The 18,736-nt window shown below is 38.6% G+C and overlaps 1 protein-coding gene across 1 annotated transcript in view; it reads right to left on the reverse strand.

Annotated features, from left to right (window-relative positions):
- The window catches only part of MAP3K9 (mitogen-activated protein kinase kinase kinase 9), a 60,326-nt gene that overhangs the window by 10,804 nt on the left and 30,786 nt on the right, over window positions 1-18,736 (reverse strand). Inside the window, exons 4-10 of the mRNA XM_031505007.2 lie at window positions 15,295-15,443; window positions 11,769-11,944; window positions 9,508-9,748; window positions 8,296-8,418; window positions 7,393-7,546; window positions 1,769-1,881; window positions 285-1,100 (exon numbers count right to left, since the gene is read on the reverse strand). Of these exons, the coding sequence (XP_031360867.2) occupies window positions 285-1,100; window positions 1,769-1,881; window positions 7,393-7,546; window positions 8,296-8,418; window positions 9,508-9,748; window positions 11,769-11,944; window positions 15,295-15,443 (1,772 nt within the window). The remainder of the gene's footprint in view (window positions 1-284; window positions 1,101-1,768; window positions 1,882-7,392; window positions 7,547-8,295; window positions 8,419-9,507; window positions 9,749-11,768; window positions 11,945-15,294; window positions 15,444-18,736) is intronic.

Genomic DNA, 18,736 nt, shown 5'->3' on the forward strand with positions numbered 1-18,736 from the left:
CGGTTCCTACAGATCTTAGTTTCTTGTAAATACACTGCAAAAACATATTTAAAGCAGAAAGCCTTCATCCAGAATCTACAAACTCTGTATCTTCAAGATTATGGCAATCTGAAGATGCTGGAACCAAAATGATTACTGCATTCTTCTGTTAGCTATTTGTTTTAAGATAGCCTCCACAAGCAACTCTTGTGGGCTGGTCATCTCAACAAATGTATAAGCAACAAGTAATTATACTGCTTCTGTCTTTATTCTGAAGAGGAAAAGGAAGATGGCTGAAAACTTACCTGCTCCCAGTGCTCCAGTTAAACAGGTACTGGAAGGGCATCCACTGGTTGGGCACCCATTGACAACCAGTCCACTCCCTTTGATGGCTCCATCAGAAGGTGTGCGCCTGTGTCCGCTTTGCTGGGTGTGGGAAGAGACAGTCACATGTGTGGGGGTCAGGGACTGGTTGGGGTCTTGTTTGAACCTCTCAATCTGGACATTGACCAGGGGGTTTGTAATGGCTGGCAAGGGAGCCTTGACTGTCACTGGGCTGACAGGCATCTCATAAACCACAATCTCATCACTGTCCGAGCGCAGCAGGGACCGGGTGGAATTACATTCGGAAATAGAAGACAGGGAAAGAAGGGTGAGGGATGTGGATGGCTCGCCTAGCAACAACAGGGGATCATCCTTCTTGAAGATCTTCCGGGAAGGTGGACTAGTGCTCCTGCGTGGGCGGCCAGCTCGCTGAAAAATGCTGTCACGCTTCTTCTTCTCTTCCTTGGGCATCTCTGGCTCTTCCTCAATCAGCAGCTGACACTTCCCTGCTTCTAACAGATCAAAACCCAAGCCTGCAGCAGCCAGCACTGCTCCACAGCCAAGCAATGCAACCTCACATCGTTTGTGGTGGGAGCCGCTACGTTTGAGGCTGTTAGTGGGTGTCAGCTGTGGGGTACTGGTAGCAGAGTTTACAGGGGTGGACTCCTCATTGGCATCACTAGAAGGGCCATCCCATTCTTCATTCTTCTGAAATGGGATGCAGAGGTATGACTGATTGTGCACAGGTGAAGGGTGCACTTTGCCCTCTCCATTAAAACATTCGCTGTCCTCATCATCTGGAAAGCAAATTAAAACAGACTTTGTAACATTTTCAATGTAACATTTTCTCTGGCAAATTTCATTGTCTCAAAATGTACTTTAAAATAAGCTTCTCCTCAGAAGATGCAACTGTTCTCCTCACAATCATCATTTATCAACTCCCAGATACAGTATATTGTTTCCAAAGAAGACAAGCTGAGAGAAGTAACTGGAAACACTATCAAAGTGAAAAAAATCAGTGAAGCATTCATCCACTTGGGATTAATTGCAGAACAGCATTTCAAAGGCAACCTACACCTCAGTAACTTCTAGAGTAAATGTATGTGTTTGTGATTGAGGAGCAAAAGGTAGAAAAATTTTAAGGATTGCTCCTTGCAAGTGAAGGTGTAAGCATGCTGCACATGTAAATATCATTATTCAGAAAAGGAGCTGAGAGACAGCATGGAGCTACAGGAGAATTAACAGAAGCTTCTTAGCTTGACAGAAGGAGAAGCACAAGCAGTGAGGTGAACAAGAAGAAAATCCAGAAGGAGAAAGTGGATAGTTGACAAAGAACAAAAGAAAAACAGATACCAAACAAAATTAAAACATTGCTGTAAGGTACCAGGTGAAGGTCAGGAAAGAGATTCATTGGAATCTGAATAGAAGTGGAGATGAGAGTACCAAGTTCAGGGAATTCCTTTACCCATCTCTGCTAAGCTGGTGAATCCTGGAAAAGCAGGTGCAGTTCTCTGGATCTTCCCAAGATTTGGTGCACTGGATGACCACTGCTTGCATCCTTCTACCAGAGCTTTCAGACTGAAAAGAGTAGAAGGATGTGAGAAAATGTACTATGCTCACAGTTTCCATTCTCCCCATCCCTTATATATCCTCTATTGGTTTACTTAGGATATGCTTGTATCCATCTCAGCTACACAGATTTGAAATCCTCCCACAGCAAGACATTTTGTGACATCTTTACAGCACTTAAAAAAAGTCTTTTCCTCATTTGTTACACTGTGGCAGTCAAAAGGCCTCTGCTGATAACTAACTAGATATAAATGCAGAATAATAGGAGGCAGCACTACAAAAATCAGATGAAACATTTTCTTTTTAAATCAAGGCATAATCTTTTACAATCTTGATTCCTTTTTGCAATCAGTCTTACCATGGCAAGTAAAAAATAAATTGCTCTGCAAGGTGAGAGAAAAATACCCCCAAAAATGTTTTCATGTGAAACACAAATGAACAATGAATTCAAATATCACTCACTAGAACAAATATAATAAGCTAAAGTCACTGTAACAGCAAAGCCATGTCTCTGTGTCATGAACCTCAATATTTTTCTTATAAAGAAAACATGGTATTGAAGTACAGTTAAAAGCACAAGTTCTAAATTATGGGGGAAAAGGCAACTAAACTTATAAACCATGTCACTGTTTCTTTTACTTAAAAGCAAAAATAGCCCAAGAGAAGAACCCAAACCCAAATCCCTACTTTGGCCTGTGTCTAAACATATGTTACCAGGCTCCTGAACTTATTAGTGATCTCTGTTCATAGGTTTTCATTATCATTATCCTGCACTACTTTAATGACATCAGACATGTCAACAACTTTGGTTAGCAGCACAACTTTCTGGTATATCAATACTCAAAGTTTTGTTATTCATTTATCAACATAGTCTGAACTCAAAAATTTTTTGTGCCTTTCTCCACAAAGTCCAACATGAAACATCACAGTGTTGGTCAAAAGCCACACACACTTAGGATAGGCAGAAATTACATGGAAGGAATAAAAATATCTGCAGATAGTCTGAATGATCTCAACTGGACATACAAAATCATCGACTTGTTATTGAAAGAACAGAAAACTTGGAGATTAGATCACTTCCAACTCTGTTACTAACTTGCATTGTTTTTTAGTAAGCCACATAATTCACTACCATCATTCCCTTAAAGAGAAAAAGAAATACAACCATATGTAAGTTACTGCTCACTAGTCTTATTTTCCACCAGAATTATTCTGCATTTCTAAGACAGCTTCCATTCTAGGACTTCAAAAATTTATTATGCTGGGTTATTTTTTTGCCTTGGTATGAGATTTTCCTCTGCTCTCTACCCAACTGAGTTGCTGTACTTGTCACCAAACTATACTGCAGCAATAGCAAGGCCACAGGACCTAAACTTGATCCAGCACATGATCAGTTGGTTGATGATTGTGGCATAGACATTACACTAAAAGTATCCTGTGCAGTCCTGAACGGCATTGCAAGTCCATCCTCATTAACCATTCCGGCATATGCAGGACCCTGCTGTGATCTCAAATCCAGACAGCACAACACTGAACCCTATTTGTCAAGACAGACAACCACAAGGTTTTATAACACACGTGCCATTCAGTGTGTGGGTCTGTTGTGATTTACTCCCTCCACAGCTGTATAACTCAGCTGTGTAACACAACACACCAAGTAATGTATGTTGGATCTGAATTACCCAGGTGTACCTAGGATACATACTATAAACAGGGATGCATATTAAGGGAAAGCCGATGAGTGAAAATGAACCATGTTAGCAGTGTGAACATCCCCAAGACTGAATCTCTTAGCTCTTATAATATGAGTAGAGAACTAGTGAGGAAGGTGAAATTTCCACAGAGCTGGGAAAACACAGATTCAACTCAGTTTGCTTCTTTTTGACTTCTCAGAGCACTCTTCCCTTGCAAAGAACAAACTGAAGGTTTTTTTTGTACCGTCAAAGTGCAGTTCAGTCTTTACAGGAAGATAAATACCTACCAGAATAATTTCAAGGTCTCATACATTGGCATTAAGGTTATAAAATTTTCATCCTTCCTTTTATATTTTGCTCCTTCTCTTTTCCCCTCAAATCACAAGCAGACCTCAAAGACCTGTTCAGAAGATTGCTGCACATAATTTTAATTAGACTGTGATGTGCATCTGAAAACAATTCAAAACATGCTGACTTAGAGAATGTTCCTAATAGAGCAGTATTGTCTGCTGTTGCCCTAAGGAAAGAATGATTCCTTCAGGAATGAAATTATTTGAAAGCACTAGCACTAAAGCTACAGTTCAATCACCAACATAACAACTCAGGAACCGAAAGACTTCTTACCTGTAATCTATTTAGATTCATTAACTAGCAGGTTGTTACTTACTTGGTTGTGTTATGACTGAGTCAATTTTCTGTTGACTTTTCAGTAGAAAAAGGCAAAGCTACCTCATTTTAGGAATTGTGAGATGACAAGGCTTATTTGCTCAGCAAATTGCAAAAAACTTCCTTGAAACCATAAGATGGCATCTCCAGTGTCTCAATAGCATTCTGTAATACCATGTTAAGACACTAATACAATACTGTAGTGAATAAAAAAATGTCTGTTGCCAGGCTCACCCCTATTTAGCTTTCAAGATTTTAAGATATAACTGCTAAAGGATTTTAAGTTACATTCACTGTCACCTTCTGTAAAATTAGTGACCTGTGCAAAAAGCAGGGTGACCATCACCCATAACATAGTAAGCCTGTGACCAATCAATGCCAAGTTTAAAGACTATTAAAACTTCACAGTATATCCTTGAGAATACACTGTAAGATCACAACTGAACTGCTACAGAACTAGTCCAACATAAAGCTTCATCCAGTCTCTGCAATTCAGTAGAAAAACCTTCTGCTGCTGGGCATATTCTTTATGCTCAAAGATAGTGAAGCATTAATAATCATTGCATCATCTTTTCATGACTGCTTTTACTTCATATTAATTATAGGTCACTGCAATTCTCACAATGCTATTCTCAAATAAACCTGGAATTATCTCCTGTGAAGAATACATGGAAAGTGATAAAACTTATGAAGATAAAAGTTCCTTGGATCACAAAGTCCCATAAGCAGCAGTAACAGCAGCACTTCTGCTACCAAAATGGCGTTTTATAGGGAATACTTGAACTGGACTTCTCTGTCCTAAGTTTAGCTCTTCACTTTACCCCATGGTTCAGTGTTTAGGTCACCCTGTTTAATATCTTTATCAATGATCTGGGTGATGAGGGGATTGAGGACACCTTCAATCAGTTTGTAGTGACACCGAGTTGATCTGCTAGAGCGCAAGAAGGCTCTGCAAAGGGATCTGGACAGGCTGCATCAATGACGAATTGAGGCCAACTGTATTAGGTACAAGAAGGTGAAGTGTTGGGATCTGCACTTCAGTCACAACAACCCCACGCAATGCTACTCATCCCCATCAATGGGGATGACTGGCTGAAAAGCTGGTTGGTGGAAAATGATCTGGAGATGCTGGTCAATAGGCAGTTGAACATGAGCCAGCAGTGCACCCAGGTAGCCAAGAGAGCAAAAGGCACCATGGTAGGAAAGTGATTGTTCTCCTGTACTCAGTGCCAGTGAGGACACATCTCGAATCCTGTGTTCATTTCTGGGGCCCTCACTACAAGAAAGACATTGAGGAGCTGGAGCATGTTCAGAGAAGGTCAACAGAGCTAGGGAAGGGAAAGGTCACTCTTCTGAAGCACAGCTGAGAGAGCTGGGATTGTTTACCCTGCAGAAAAGGAAGCTCAAGGAGCCTACAACTCCCTGAAAGGAGGGTCTAGCCAAGTGGGGGTCAGCCTCTTCACCCAAGTAACAAGTCATAGGAGAAGAGAAATGGCTTCAAGTTGCAACAGGAGAGGTTTAGATTAAGTATTAGGAGAAATTTCTTCACTGAAAGGGTGGTTGGGCATTAGAATAGGCCATCCAGGAAAGTGGAAGAATCACTATCCCTGGGAATGTTCACAAGGTGTGTGGATGCGGCACTTGGAGAGATGGTTTATTGGTGAACAAGGCAGTCTAGGTTAATGGTTTGACTCAATCTTAAAAGTCTTTCTTTATCTTAAATATTCAATGAAGTTTTATTACCATATCCTGTGTAAAATAAGAAATTAAAAATACTAAAAAATCACAAGAACTATATTTTGAGTCACTAATATTTACTGCAAGTCTGCTCCCTTTAAATTGAAGTCTGCAGTCTGGCATGATCTCAGCAAGGAGTGGCTCACTGTATGTTAGCCATACTGCCCTCTCAGTAAAACTCTCATGTTTCAGACACTCTGCAAAACACGATCTCCGTATCGAGTCTCCCTAGGAGAGTCTCTGAATACTACAGAACATCTCAGCTGTAGAGAGAACGGGACAATTTTATGAGCAACCACAGTTTGCAAGCAACTCCATTCCAGCTGTCTATGCCCAAAAACAATCAGTGCTTCAGACTGTAGAGTAATGAACAGAAAACAGAAGAGGTCTATTCCCAGAATTCTAAGAATGTGATTTCAAAATAGAAGTGGTTTTTTCCCAGCTTCAGTGATCTCCTCGCCTTTTGCATAATTAATGATTGTAAAGTGTGACATCTGTTTTAATTCCATAGAATGCTATCCTATCCTTCATTTGTAGAATAAGTAAAGCATAGGCATCAGTAAAAGAAGCTTCCTCCATGTTGTCCTGCTGACATGTCTTGAGTATCTCAGAGAGAGAACATGTTTTAATAGATCCAGGTCCTCTTGCAGGGGGCTACAATAATGATGCACTATGCAAACATCAATTTTTCAGGCATTTCACACCTGACCGCACTATAGCAAAGACAAAGATTATAACCAGCTATTTTATTTTCACTGCTAAAAAACATGGCAAGAGTCAACCCATGAATTTATCTGGGGGAAAACACTCAAATATTACTAAAAATTACCAAGCATTCAAATCTTTTAGAAGGTCAAAATAGCCCTATGTTTAAAGGAGCATTCCAGCAATGATTCATTGGAGTCCTGGTATAAATAATTGACACACACACAGAAAAAAAAAAAAAAAAAAAAAAAAAAGAAGCCACAGAACAATAACCTATAGAAACAGGTACAACCTGAATTTCTGCAAAAATCACTTTCAGGACTGATTCACTCAAGGTACATGTCCTTTTCAAAAGACTAAAGAGAAGATATTTGCTTGGCTTTACCACATAGTTTTATATACTAGCATTTAAGACAATGAAACTACAGAAAACTGAGCCTTACAACAGAGAAAATCTACTACAGAGTTTTGCACAGCTAAGAAGTTTGACAGCTGACAAATAACTGTCTAATGTAATACCAGACAGTGAAACATCTGTTGCTAGGCAAATGAACTGATTGTAATTTTGTAAACTGTTCTGAATCTCTGACATCTCTGGTACAGGAAAGAAGTTTGGAAGCAGAAAGAGTTTTGCAAGTGGATAGGCAAATATCCTGTGAGCCAGCTCACAACTGGTTTTAGAACCTGGAAATGAGTCTTCCTCCTAGCCCTCTCTTACCCCTCTTCTCCTGCACCTAGCTCCTTGTGACAAAGTGAGCTTGGTCCCCAAGTGCGTCCCTTTTTCTTCTGGCCTCTCTTCTCTTCTTCCTCTCCTTCCTCCTTTGGAAGGACTGAGCTTCGTCCCCACGTTTTACTGCTTTCAGCAGGTGTCACTTCACAAGTGGAAGGAACAGTGGAAAACAGGAAGGAAAAACAGATACACACATTAAAAGAACTTGTTCCACAGCAACATAAAGAATAAAACATAGGCCAGAACAGGAATAGTAACAAAAGTGATTTTCACATAATTCTGACCATTTATCAACACAAATCTAACAACCAAATGCCAAATTAAGCATTCCCCAATCCTTTCAAGTACAGGTAGCCTTTCCAACTTTATTCCATCATCAGTTTCTCTTTAGAACCATCAGTTTGAAACCAAACACACAAGTGCTGTGATATCCAATACAAACACTATACATTAGTTAACTTGACTTTCTTGATTCTAAGACATGCATGTCTGCCTAATTCTGTGTTATTATGGGAACACTATTTGCACGAAAAGTCCTCTTGTTTTTATTTCCTTAAAACAGTAACTTAATACACTACAGCAATGTTTTACAGATCTACCCTGCACGTTAGTATTTTTTTAAATTAACTTGTACACCTAAGGAATACACTTGCTACAGAAACAGCAGTATTTCACAAACTTGAGTAAGTGTGGTTTTAGCTCCAAAGGAGGTGATACCCCCTCCATCACTAAGACACTCCATTTTGCTCTCCAAATGTATACATGCAAGGCAGAACTCAAATATTTTAGGTGCTTTCTTTAACAGTCCTGTCCTAGATACTGAATCTTGGCATCTTACCACGCTGACAGACTTCACATTTCCCAAATATAATAGTACATTGAGCTCCTTACACTGTATGGCCCTGAGTCTGGGAATAATGGTAGGACTTGCAGGAGGGCTGGAGCAGCTACTGATCAAGCTTTTCCTTTTGTCCATTGTTGGAGAAGCCTGCACAGTGAATTTATGCTGGAAATCTGTTTAGCATAACGAAAAAAAAAAAGCAGAAAGTCACAGTTAAAGTTCTCCTTTTTTTAATATAAGAAAAAAATAAATAATAATTTATGGCAACTTTCAAAGAGTGCAACTTACAGGATCTATGTAGAAATTATGTTTTACAGCTAATTGCTGTAAACAAGAATTCAGAACAAAGATGTGCACTTAATACCCTGAAAATCTATCTTCTTAGTCTATGTGCGAAACACATACACACACAGATGTTGTCTTGAGTAACATGCCAAATTATATCCCTGTAAAAATCCTTGCACCTTACCTCTCAGTTTCTTAAGCACCACCAAAAATAGATGTTTGCAGACCTAAAGAAAGGCATAGGTAACATATACATTTTATCATAATTTCTCTTCTGAACAGGCAATGTCTCCCAGAAAACAAAGAATATAATGCAAGTCATCATCCCTGATGTAATGATGAACACCAGGTGACTTACAAACCCCAGACATTTGATTTCTTGACAAATCTAAAACTCCATAAAGAATCTGCAGTAGAAATGCTAAGGATTCAGTATTTCTGAACATCACCATCACTACTCCTAAGAGTGACTTTGCAAAATTTAACATTTCTTCCAGGAGTCACTTCCAGGCTAATAGGAGTTCACATATGAACTAGCAATCTAGGGGTTTAGTCTCACAGCTATCAATGTATTTTTGGTAATTTTTTACCCAAAAAAAATCCAGTAGATTATAGTTTCTCCTGCAGCATTATGTAAAATACTTCCCAAGCATGAGTGTCCATCATCTTGTATGTACATCCTTTAAAAAATTGATTATTTTGAGTATTAACATGTTAAACTGCACCACATTTTCACAATAAGCCATATACAGCCAATGGCTAACAAACATGTTACGTTTCAAATTTACTTCTGGCCTTCATATTGGAACTTTGGGCAATGTTAATGTTAGCATTAAATTTAGTTTATTGATCACAAAGAGGCATGTTTTTCCTGAAGTACATAAAATCCTTTCTAATGCATACAGGTCAGTAGTAAGGCATTATCAAACCTACAGGCTGCTCCCATTTCACCTGGCACAGCCTAACACATCACCAACCTGAAGGCAAACTGATATGATTGCCATCCTTTAACTTGAGCCGGCTCCTCTTGAACTTCCCCATGCGTTTCTTGACCCGAGGCTTCTCCTGACACAGCTGGTGGATGATGATGTTGAGCTCCCTTTCCAGAATGTCAATCTCGCGTTCTGCCAGTTCCTGTTCCCGCCTTCGTAGCAGCTCCTCATGGTTCTTCTGTTCAACAGCAGCACGAGACAGCTCTTCTTCCCATGTGCGCAGCTCCTTCAGGGAGATAAGAAAGCAGAAACAAAAGGCTACCTTGTGACCTCTGGGTTAAGACCAGCATTACCAGTTCTGAAGGCACAGCGTCAATGGCTTGCACCCACTGGTTAAAGGCTCAGCTGAGAGCCAAAAAAAATCCCCAAGGACTTCAATGCTTGCCATTCAAGGCTCCTCGTACCAGTATCAAAATTCAGACATAACCACTTGTGAGGCGACACCTGAAATCCTGTGTAAAATTCTAGGCTCTCCAGTACAAGACAGACATGGACATACCAGAGAGAATCCAATGAAGGGCCATGTGAGAAACGGCTGAGAGAGATGGGACTGTTCATCCTAGCCCAGAGGAGGTTTGTGTGAAGGGGTATCTTACTGGTGTAAATAAAAACCCGAGGGAAGGGTGGAAAAAAGATAAAGTCAAGCTCTCTTCAGCAGTGCCCAGTAACAGAAGAAGAGCAACGGGTAAACATTGCAACACGGGGGACACTCTCTGAACACTTTTATACTGCATTACTGAGCACTAGAAAAGGTTACCCAGTGAGGTTGTGGAGTCTCCCTCCTTGGGGATATTCAAAAACCATCTTGATATGGTCCTGGCAATGGCACATAAGGCAAACCTTTCAATCTATCCCTTGCTGACAAAACAAACTAACTGAAACTGTCCTTGAAATCCCAAAATCCCACTGTGCTCCTGTCCTCCCACCACAAGGACAAAAGAATTTAGCACTTTGAATAATTCTCTCCAGATGGCCAATTCCAGTGCGGAAGGCAAAAACTGAAGTCAAGTTAAACATCAGATAGATAATCAGACAGATTTTAATTTTTAGTTTTTAATAACGGCATTGTTACCTGGTTCACCACCAGGGAGATTTCAATAAGTGAACAGCATATAAAATTATTTTCCCATTGCTAAAGATGAATGCAGTACTCATCCTGAGGGCAGTGTAGTTAGTACTGTTTAGCTAGCACTAACTAGCTAAACTAGCTAGTGTTTAGTTCGTACTGTTTGTCTGTTGAAGTTTCTGGTTTTCAAAAACTGTTCCAACACAGATATGCCATGGGACAACAGTAGCAAGGAAATGCCTATCAGCTAATTTATTTTTCCCAAAAGCTACTAAAATAGGTGCATAGAAATGTTTTAAGTATTGTTGTAGAAGCTGACTTCTTTCCTCTGACCCAAAGCCTTCTTTTCTTTCTCTCTCTGCTTCCCAAACCAACCTCTGAGCCCAGATCAAGATATCAAGATGGCTGCTTATTATGAGTTTACTTTCAGGCAAGAGACTGTGAACTTATAAATATATTATTACACTAGTGATTTTGGTTCTGCTGCAATTTTTCTTACCAACAACTAAAGACAGTCTCTGTAAGGACCTTAAATTAGATGCAGCAAACTGTGCTTTCTGCAAGCATGCTTGAAGAAAAATTCAGTTTTTTCACATCTCCCCTTCGAGGCTGCTGGTCACCATTCTTGTTATTCCTGATAGCATTTTTGTTTCCTGCTATTTGCCCAGATGGACTTCAGTTATAGCTTTTACTGGACCCTTCCCCTGGTAGCACTCATGTTTATTAGTCTATGCATTTTGGTTGTGCTCAAAACCTTGAAAACACAAACACAGCAGAAACAAAGCTACAATGTTAACTAGAGTATATGTGAGCTGGAACTACCCTCCTACATCTCCTGTTAATAGTTTTCATTGGGTTTCTCAATTAAGATGCTAATAGTGAAACAGTTATCAAATGCAATAAACAATCAACTCATCACAGCAATTTGCACAGAGTATAATGGAAGCTCACTACAATATTAGAAAGAATAGCAGCTGAGGATGTGGATATTTATTTTTCTCATGATTCTTCCCTTGTGTGCATCATAACCTGCCATTGATCTGGGGACTTAATATAAACTCCAGCAAAACACAGACAAAATTAGCTCTGGGATGCACGAAACAGTGATCCCTGTTTGAACTATGGAATGGGGAAATTACAATCCAGAGAGCACAAGCAGGGAGCATTACTCTCTACTTACCTTTTCTTTGGCTCTAAGCTGATCAAACATCTCTTGGATCTCTTGTTTCCAGTCTTCCTGCAGGGAGTGGAAGGAATCTTTGGGCATTTCAAAAAAACCAGACTCTTCTATGGCAGTAAGATGGTCTAGGATAGTGGCAAAGGAAGGTCGTGAGTGTGGGTCAGGGTTCCAGCAATCTAGAACAGAATAAAGACAAACAACTGTCAAGCATCTCTAAGTATGGAGGTCTGAGAGGATGGGTAGTACTTTACTGATCCCCAGTGGCTAAGACTGGCATACACACTACCTGTGTTACCCCAGCTTTCCCACTGCCCACTTGCACTGACTATTGTCAAGTATGGAATTCATGCTTGTACAATATCCAACAATACTTAAAATCTTGAACTATCTAACGACCTAGGTCTCTAGGTTCTATTGCAATAATATGTCAAGTAAAACAAAGATTTATTAATTTTACAGAAGGGTACACCTTAAAGCATTTTTAAAAAATAATAAATAATTTCCTTTAATATTTTGCTTTCAGATGCATATATGTGTTCACAGAGTAGAAATACTATGCAAGGCTCTTGCACATAATTATAATAGTTACACTGCAGAGTTAACAGCCATACTGCAGGAGGATATCTATCAGGGTTTTTCCTGATGCCAAAATCTAATACTGAGCTGAGTAATTATGAATCTTTTCTCAGAATGGAAAACCCCTCCTGCAAAGCAAATTGGGCATAACTTGTGTGAAAATAATAGATTCAAGTAAATAATGACATCAAATGGTGCATCTGGAGTTCTCCTGTTTTTACAGGTCCTTTTTTATTATTTGAAAGAAAATTAATCATTTTTCTTTTGCTTTTAGGAGAAACCACAGATGCGAACAAGTTTTTTTCATTTACAATCTAATGCAATTATTCATTTGCAGCTAGAGCTCCAGCCATCTTACCACATAAAGCAGCTCAATGAGTACAAAAAGCAATGTTTTACAGTGATGGGAATTGAACGCAGAAAACAGAAACAGAAAATAGTATGAAGTAACCCTCAATCCATTACATACAACCCCCTAAATCATTACATCAAAACATTTGATTTAACAATACTTTTGAATTGGAAATTTGCACTCATTCATTTTTCCTTCCCCCTCATTTCTACTCCAGCAGAAAAAAAATAACTTTCTTATTCTATGTTGTCCTGTAACAACACTTACACAGGCTCTTGTTCAGCAAGTGTCCTTATTCTCTTTAGTAATGCTTGATGCCTGCATGCCAAAATTCCAGAACAACCAAACACAAAAACTTCACATTCACATGTATTTGTAAGGAATACTGCTTTTCTGCATGAACAGAAGTAACTAACACCTGGGTGACTCTCATCATACAGCATTGCTCCACATGGTTACTGAACTTAAGACAAGCATTACTGCAGCCCAAGACAAGAGTTATAAAAATGTTCTAAAAGTTTTCTAGCCTTGAAGTCAGAAAAAAGGGAACATCCTTAAAAATATTAGGTCATGTCCTAAAAGATTTTCACTTGTCAGCTTTGTGGACTGAAGTACATCAAGGGGCAGGTGTAATTAAAAATAAAAATCACTTTACAAGACCTATGCAACAGCCAAGGCTTAGTTCTGCAATTCTTCCCTTTGAATTTAACCTTACTGAGATTTTGCATTTGCAAGTTCTGTTTTCAAAACTGTGGATATCAACAGGTTCCATCCTGGAACACATTTGTATTTATTTCTTTGATCAAAATAGAGAACTGAGGATGTTAAAGAATGCTCTGATGATCCCCTGCTGCTTGCCAATTAGTAGCAATGGGTGTTACAGCTGGACTGTCAGTGCCATAATCCATCTCTTTACCTCAGGTTTTAAGCACAGCAAAGCAAACATGACCCAAAGTCAAACAAAATACTGCAGCCAGCCAAATGCATGAATGAGTGAACAGGATAACTAGCAGGTGGCCCGTGGCTTTTATTTTCCCAGGTCTGGATCAGCCATTATTTGCACTAATGAGGACAGTTGTAACATATAACTCTTCTGTGAAGAGCCAAAGTTCAGCTTTGTTGTCTCAGTGAAGACCACCATGGCAGTAAATCAAAAGTGAAAGCAACATTAGAGGAAGAAGAGTTCACCCGAGAAGGGAAACAGCCTGTTTGGAAAACAGCTTTGGTGAAGGGGCAGAAAGTAATTGGGTTCTTTTGTTCTCATCTTCCCCCTGCACACAGAGAAGCCAAGTGTTCCAAAGCCACGTGGGTGCTCACCCCTGTGCTGCTGGGTTCAGGCATGGGCCATATGCCTCTGCCTAACTGTCCCAATAGAGGGCATGATTTTTAAATCCTCACTTATAGTTAAGAAATCCAGGAAAGCATGTCAAAATAAACTACCTGGCACAACACTGAGCTGGTAGTTTCATCAACTCTTTCAGATGCAGTTTCTCACTTCACACTGCCTCCAAGCTACTGTACCTGCAGCTCTACTGCTTATTATCCAGTAGGATATTTCTTTTATAGCAGAACATATATGAAATTTTTTACCTTAAATTAACTGAAGATTGTAACCTAAAGAAAACACCAGAGAAAGGCAAAAGTATTCCAAAAGCAGGGGAAAAAAAATCAATCAGAAACATTTTCTTCATAATTCATATTCCTTTCCTGAGGCTAAAAGCACCACCAGAGGCCACAGAGTACCAGTTCTATGTTGAGACCCATTTTTTGCTCACCAAGACTATAAACCAAATTTGATTTCTCTTTATCTCTGTTTTCTTTTTTGCCAGATAGGTATAAAAATGTTTATTACATATAAACACCTAGAAATCCTTGAGAAAGGGGAAACTGAGAAAAATACTGAAGGTAAGGAAGAGAGAGATGGCAGGAGAGAGGGAGGGAGAAACAACTGAAGCTTGGGAGACATGAAAGCAGTTTCAATGGCCAGCAGACCAGGTCACATAAGTGCACCCAAAAATGACCTCACACAATCCTTTTTAATAACTACATCAGCCCTGATGACTAACTCCTGTTTCTTCTTTCACCTCTCTGTAGCCCACCTTGGGCATGAACTACCTCCAAAGTAGAAAATCACATCATTCTGACTGAAAATATGGGTTGTTTTGGAATGTCAAAGCCACATTTAAAACCTCTCCCTGAAATGTCAGTAGGATAAAGATTCATTTCAAACCAATCTGATACTATGAGCAAGATGTTTGAGCTATGAATTTTAAAACAAGTTAGACTTCAAACAAGACCTAATAAACATGTGAAATTTTGGTGTTGGTGAGTCATCACTAATAGAAAACAAGCTAAGAGATAACAGCAATAGCCCCCTTTTCCTATAAAGACAGTTGGTAAAAAAAATCTTTATTATTCTAATACTAGACTCGCTGTCACAGCACACTAACAGCCAGGCCTGGCTTCCACAATAACCTGCACCACTGAATAAAGCCACTGGAGAAATCTGTGCTGTTAAGTAACAAAACCGACACAAAGAGGCCATGCTCAACAGCACTCTAGAAACAGCACAAACCACACACACCAGAGCTGGCTTACCTTCCATGAGTTTGGCAAAAGGCTCAGGACACGTGGAAGGGATTGGAAGGGCAAGCTTATTCATAGCAACACCATATGCTACTGCAAGACCATCAATTCCTCGGAATGGTACTTCTCCTGTCAGCAGTTCCCAAAGCAGCACACCATAACTATTGGGAAGGAAACAAAAAAGACAATAGGTGTTTGACTTTAATATAGCCTTTGTTAAGCAACAAGGTACCTGAACCTGGGAATTTAGTATACTAAAGAAATTGCAGTTTGCAGGACAAGCTTATCATGAATGCCAAGCTGGTGATCTGCTCTATTTTACCTGCTTTTTATAATAAGTCTGAAATAAGATCACATTTTCACCTTTTAGGCAAAAATAATTTTCTCTCTGAAACTAGGAACAATCTGAAAATCATAAATCTTCTCATTTAGTTTCCAAACAGAACCTCTCAAAGCACCCAAAAAAATGAGGAACGTTGCTTGGTGGCTTGTGATTTCTAAAAACAAGTGAAAAATACTTCTTTAGAATTAACTTGTCATCTTAAGATATTCTACAAAATACTACCCATGAAGTTATGGAAATAGTTCCAGGATTATTCTTTCCCAAAATATATGATGAAAAACATAACCTCAGAATATTTTTTCTGCTTCTAGAAAACTCAAAACAGAAACTGCTTCTTCATACTTGGTGACCTGACAGTTTTTTCTTCTATTGATCTCTTACTCTCTTCTGAACCCATTTACTGTCCATTATATTCTGTGGTAGTGAACTCCACAGATTTAATGATACATTGCCAAAAAATACTTCCGTGTACTTGTTTTGAGCTTATCACTTGGTAATTTCACTGGCTTCCCTGTAGCTCTTTCAATACAAGAAAGAATAAAGATATCTTCCCTATTAGCTCCTTCCATGCTGTCCATGATTTCACAGGCTCTCACACATCCTGCCTAAATCATCATCTTTCCAGACGCCCAAATCCTAATCTAGCTAAATCCTAATCTAGTTACTATCCTGAACAGAAGACATTTCATATCTTTCATTGATTTTGACATCTTCTGTTGGAATGAGCAAAATCACAAAGTTTTAAAGATATGGGGAGAGACACAGATGGTATTGCTTGTTTTCTTTCTTTCCTGCCTACTAAATTTTCATTTGCCAGTTGCCTTTCTCACTCTTTACAAAATAACCTAAATTATCCATAGTAGCTCCAATGTGTTTTTACTGAATCACAATAGTAAAATTTAGAGCCCATAAATTGTACACATGAGTAGTACCCATGGGTACTACTTTGAATTTATTACCATCTATTTTATCATTCATTATAGTGAAACTTTTCTTTGTCTCTCTGCAGTACATTACTTTTTCTTATCTTGAATAACTTAGTATCATCAACCATGCTACCTAACCATGTATTGCTTTTTCAAATCACTTATCATTGTGTTGAATTCCCCACCAAGAAAACGGATTTATTTTTTTAGTAAGAATGTATTAAATGATGGAAAAAATACTTTCCCTCTTTTCCCTCATCAATTTATTTTATTTAAAAGCTTATGATGAAGGATTTTGCTTAAATTCTTTATAAATCCAAATATAGTATAAGCAACCTCACCACTTATCAACATAGTCAGTATCTCCTCCAAGCATTTTCACTTTTCACAGGGTATTACATTTTCTTCTACAAAAGCTAACTCTTCCCCAGATATGCTCACATGTCCACCAGCTCCCTGCTCTTTAGTGCTGTTTCTACCATTGAGAAGAATTCAAGATCATACAATCATACTTGCTAATCCTCAGGAAGATCTTTTAAGACCTACTACCACGTCTGCTGTCTTCCATTTCTCTGGTACTACACCAGCTTTAAGCAAGAGATTACACAACATAGCTACTAACTTAGCTGACTCTCATGTTCTTGTAGACATCTTGGGTGTTACTGTGAATCTCAGGAATTGTAACTGCTCATTTAATCAGTCAGTTTTAACACCTTTAACACCTTTAACACCTTCAGCAAGATATGTCTTCCAGGCCTGACTCCCTTAAAGAGAAATTTTCAGCTTAAAATGTCTCTGCTCTATTCTGGCAGACACAAGCCACTGAAGTTTTTTTTCTGATATAGCCTTATCTTCTTTGCACTCCCACCTTTTGCCCACCTGTTAGGTTCTCCTGCAGGGTTATCATGTGCTGCACTTGAAAGCAAGGGATTTGGTTTTATGCTTTAGGAAGACTCTCTTCAAAACCCTTTTATCTTTGTTTTATGTTCAACTTGAAAGAGCTCAAGTCAATGCATAATCTTCCTCATTTGGATACAGAGATTTTAAAAACATATAGTCTTTCAGTAGTCTTTTCTACACTGTCTTCTTCATTCTTTTGAAGGATTTCCTATACATTCACTCAGAGCTTTAACAGTGTCCTTAAAAGATATCCTGCTGTGTGTTCTGCTTTTGTCGTTTTTACACAAAATTCCCACTTCTGTCAATAATCTTGTGATTAAACAATACCGTAATGGACTAATTTTTCTCAATTGTGCTTGCAAAGATACAAAATCTAGATATACATATATTTGGACCATGTCATAGTATACCACCTTGAAGGCCTCCTAAGCACAACTGAAGACCAAATGAAAAATTGCTTCTCTTCTGACAATCTCCTTAAATAGCTGCTCCATTAAAGAGTTAAAATATAAATATAATATAAAGCTAAAACATTAAGCTTTTCTTGTTTCAAAGCAACAGTTTCCCTATCCTTTGGGAATACATTATCACAAATTGTACTCTTGTGATCTCCCTTCCACCCCATCACATCTTTGACATTCACTGTAACTGCTGCTACCTTAGTACCTTTAACAGTACTTTTCCTACTTAGATAAAGGATTTTAGTAACTAAAGGTCCAACCTTTGCTGTTAACACAGCTATTTTACTTTATTAAGCAGAATATAATATTTTTTGATCTACACAATCTTTTGCTTTTTTCTTATGTAATTCACACTCTTGATATTATAATTTATCATTTCTTATTGTCTTGAGACCATTATTTGAAAAAAATAAACTAGAGCCTAAGGAGTTCCCATTTTCTTCTTGGCCTCCTAGGATTTATAAAACACTCAAAGAAAATGAAAAGTGAACTGAATGTATATTTGAACTGTGTAAATCTGATTGATCATTCATGTTATTTTCCAGTTTGGATATCACTGTTGATAGTAAAAGGTAATAAAATTTACCAAAGAGCTGTAACATTACCCTAACACTAGTATTGGATAAAGCACTACTGATGTGCTCAAAGCACTTCTTCTGCAGGGTAATTTTAAAAGGAAAAAGGAATAGACAGATTGGTGTTTCTTCTAATGTGACACTAGAAGTATACATTGCAGGAAAGGTCACTTTGCTTCTGACAAAACTCAACGCCACTATACTTACAGCTCACTGCTGAGAATACTGCTTCCACAGAACTGGGAATAC

Source organism: Lonchura striata, chromosome 6, assembly GCF_046129695.1.
Source record: "Lonchura striata isolate bLonStr1 chromosome 6, bLonStr1.mat, whole genome shotgun sequence".
NCBI lineage: Eukaryota > Metazoa > Chordata > Aves > Passeriformes > Estrildidae > Lonchura > Lonchura striata.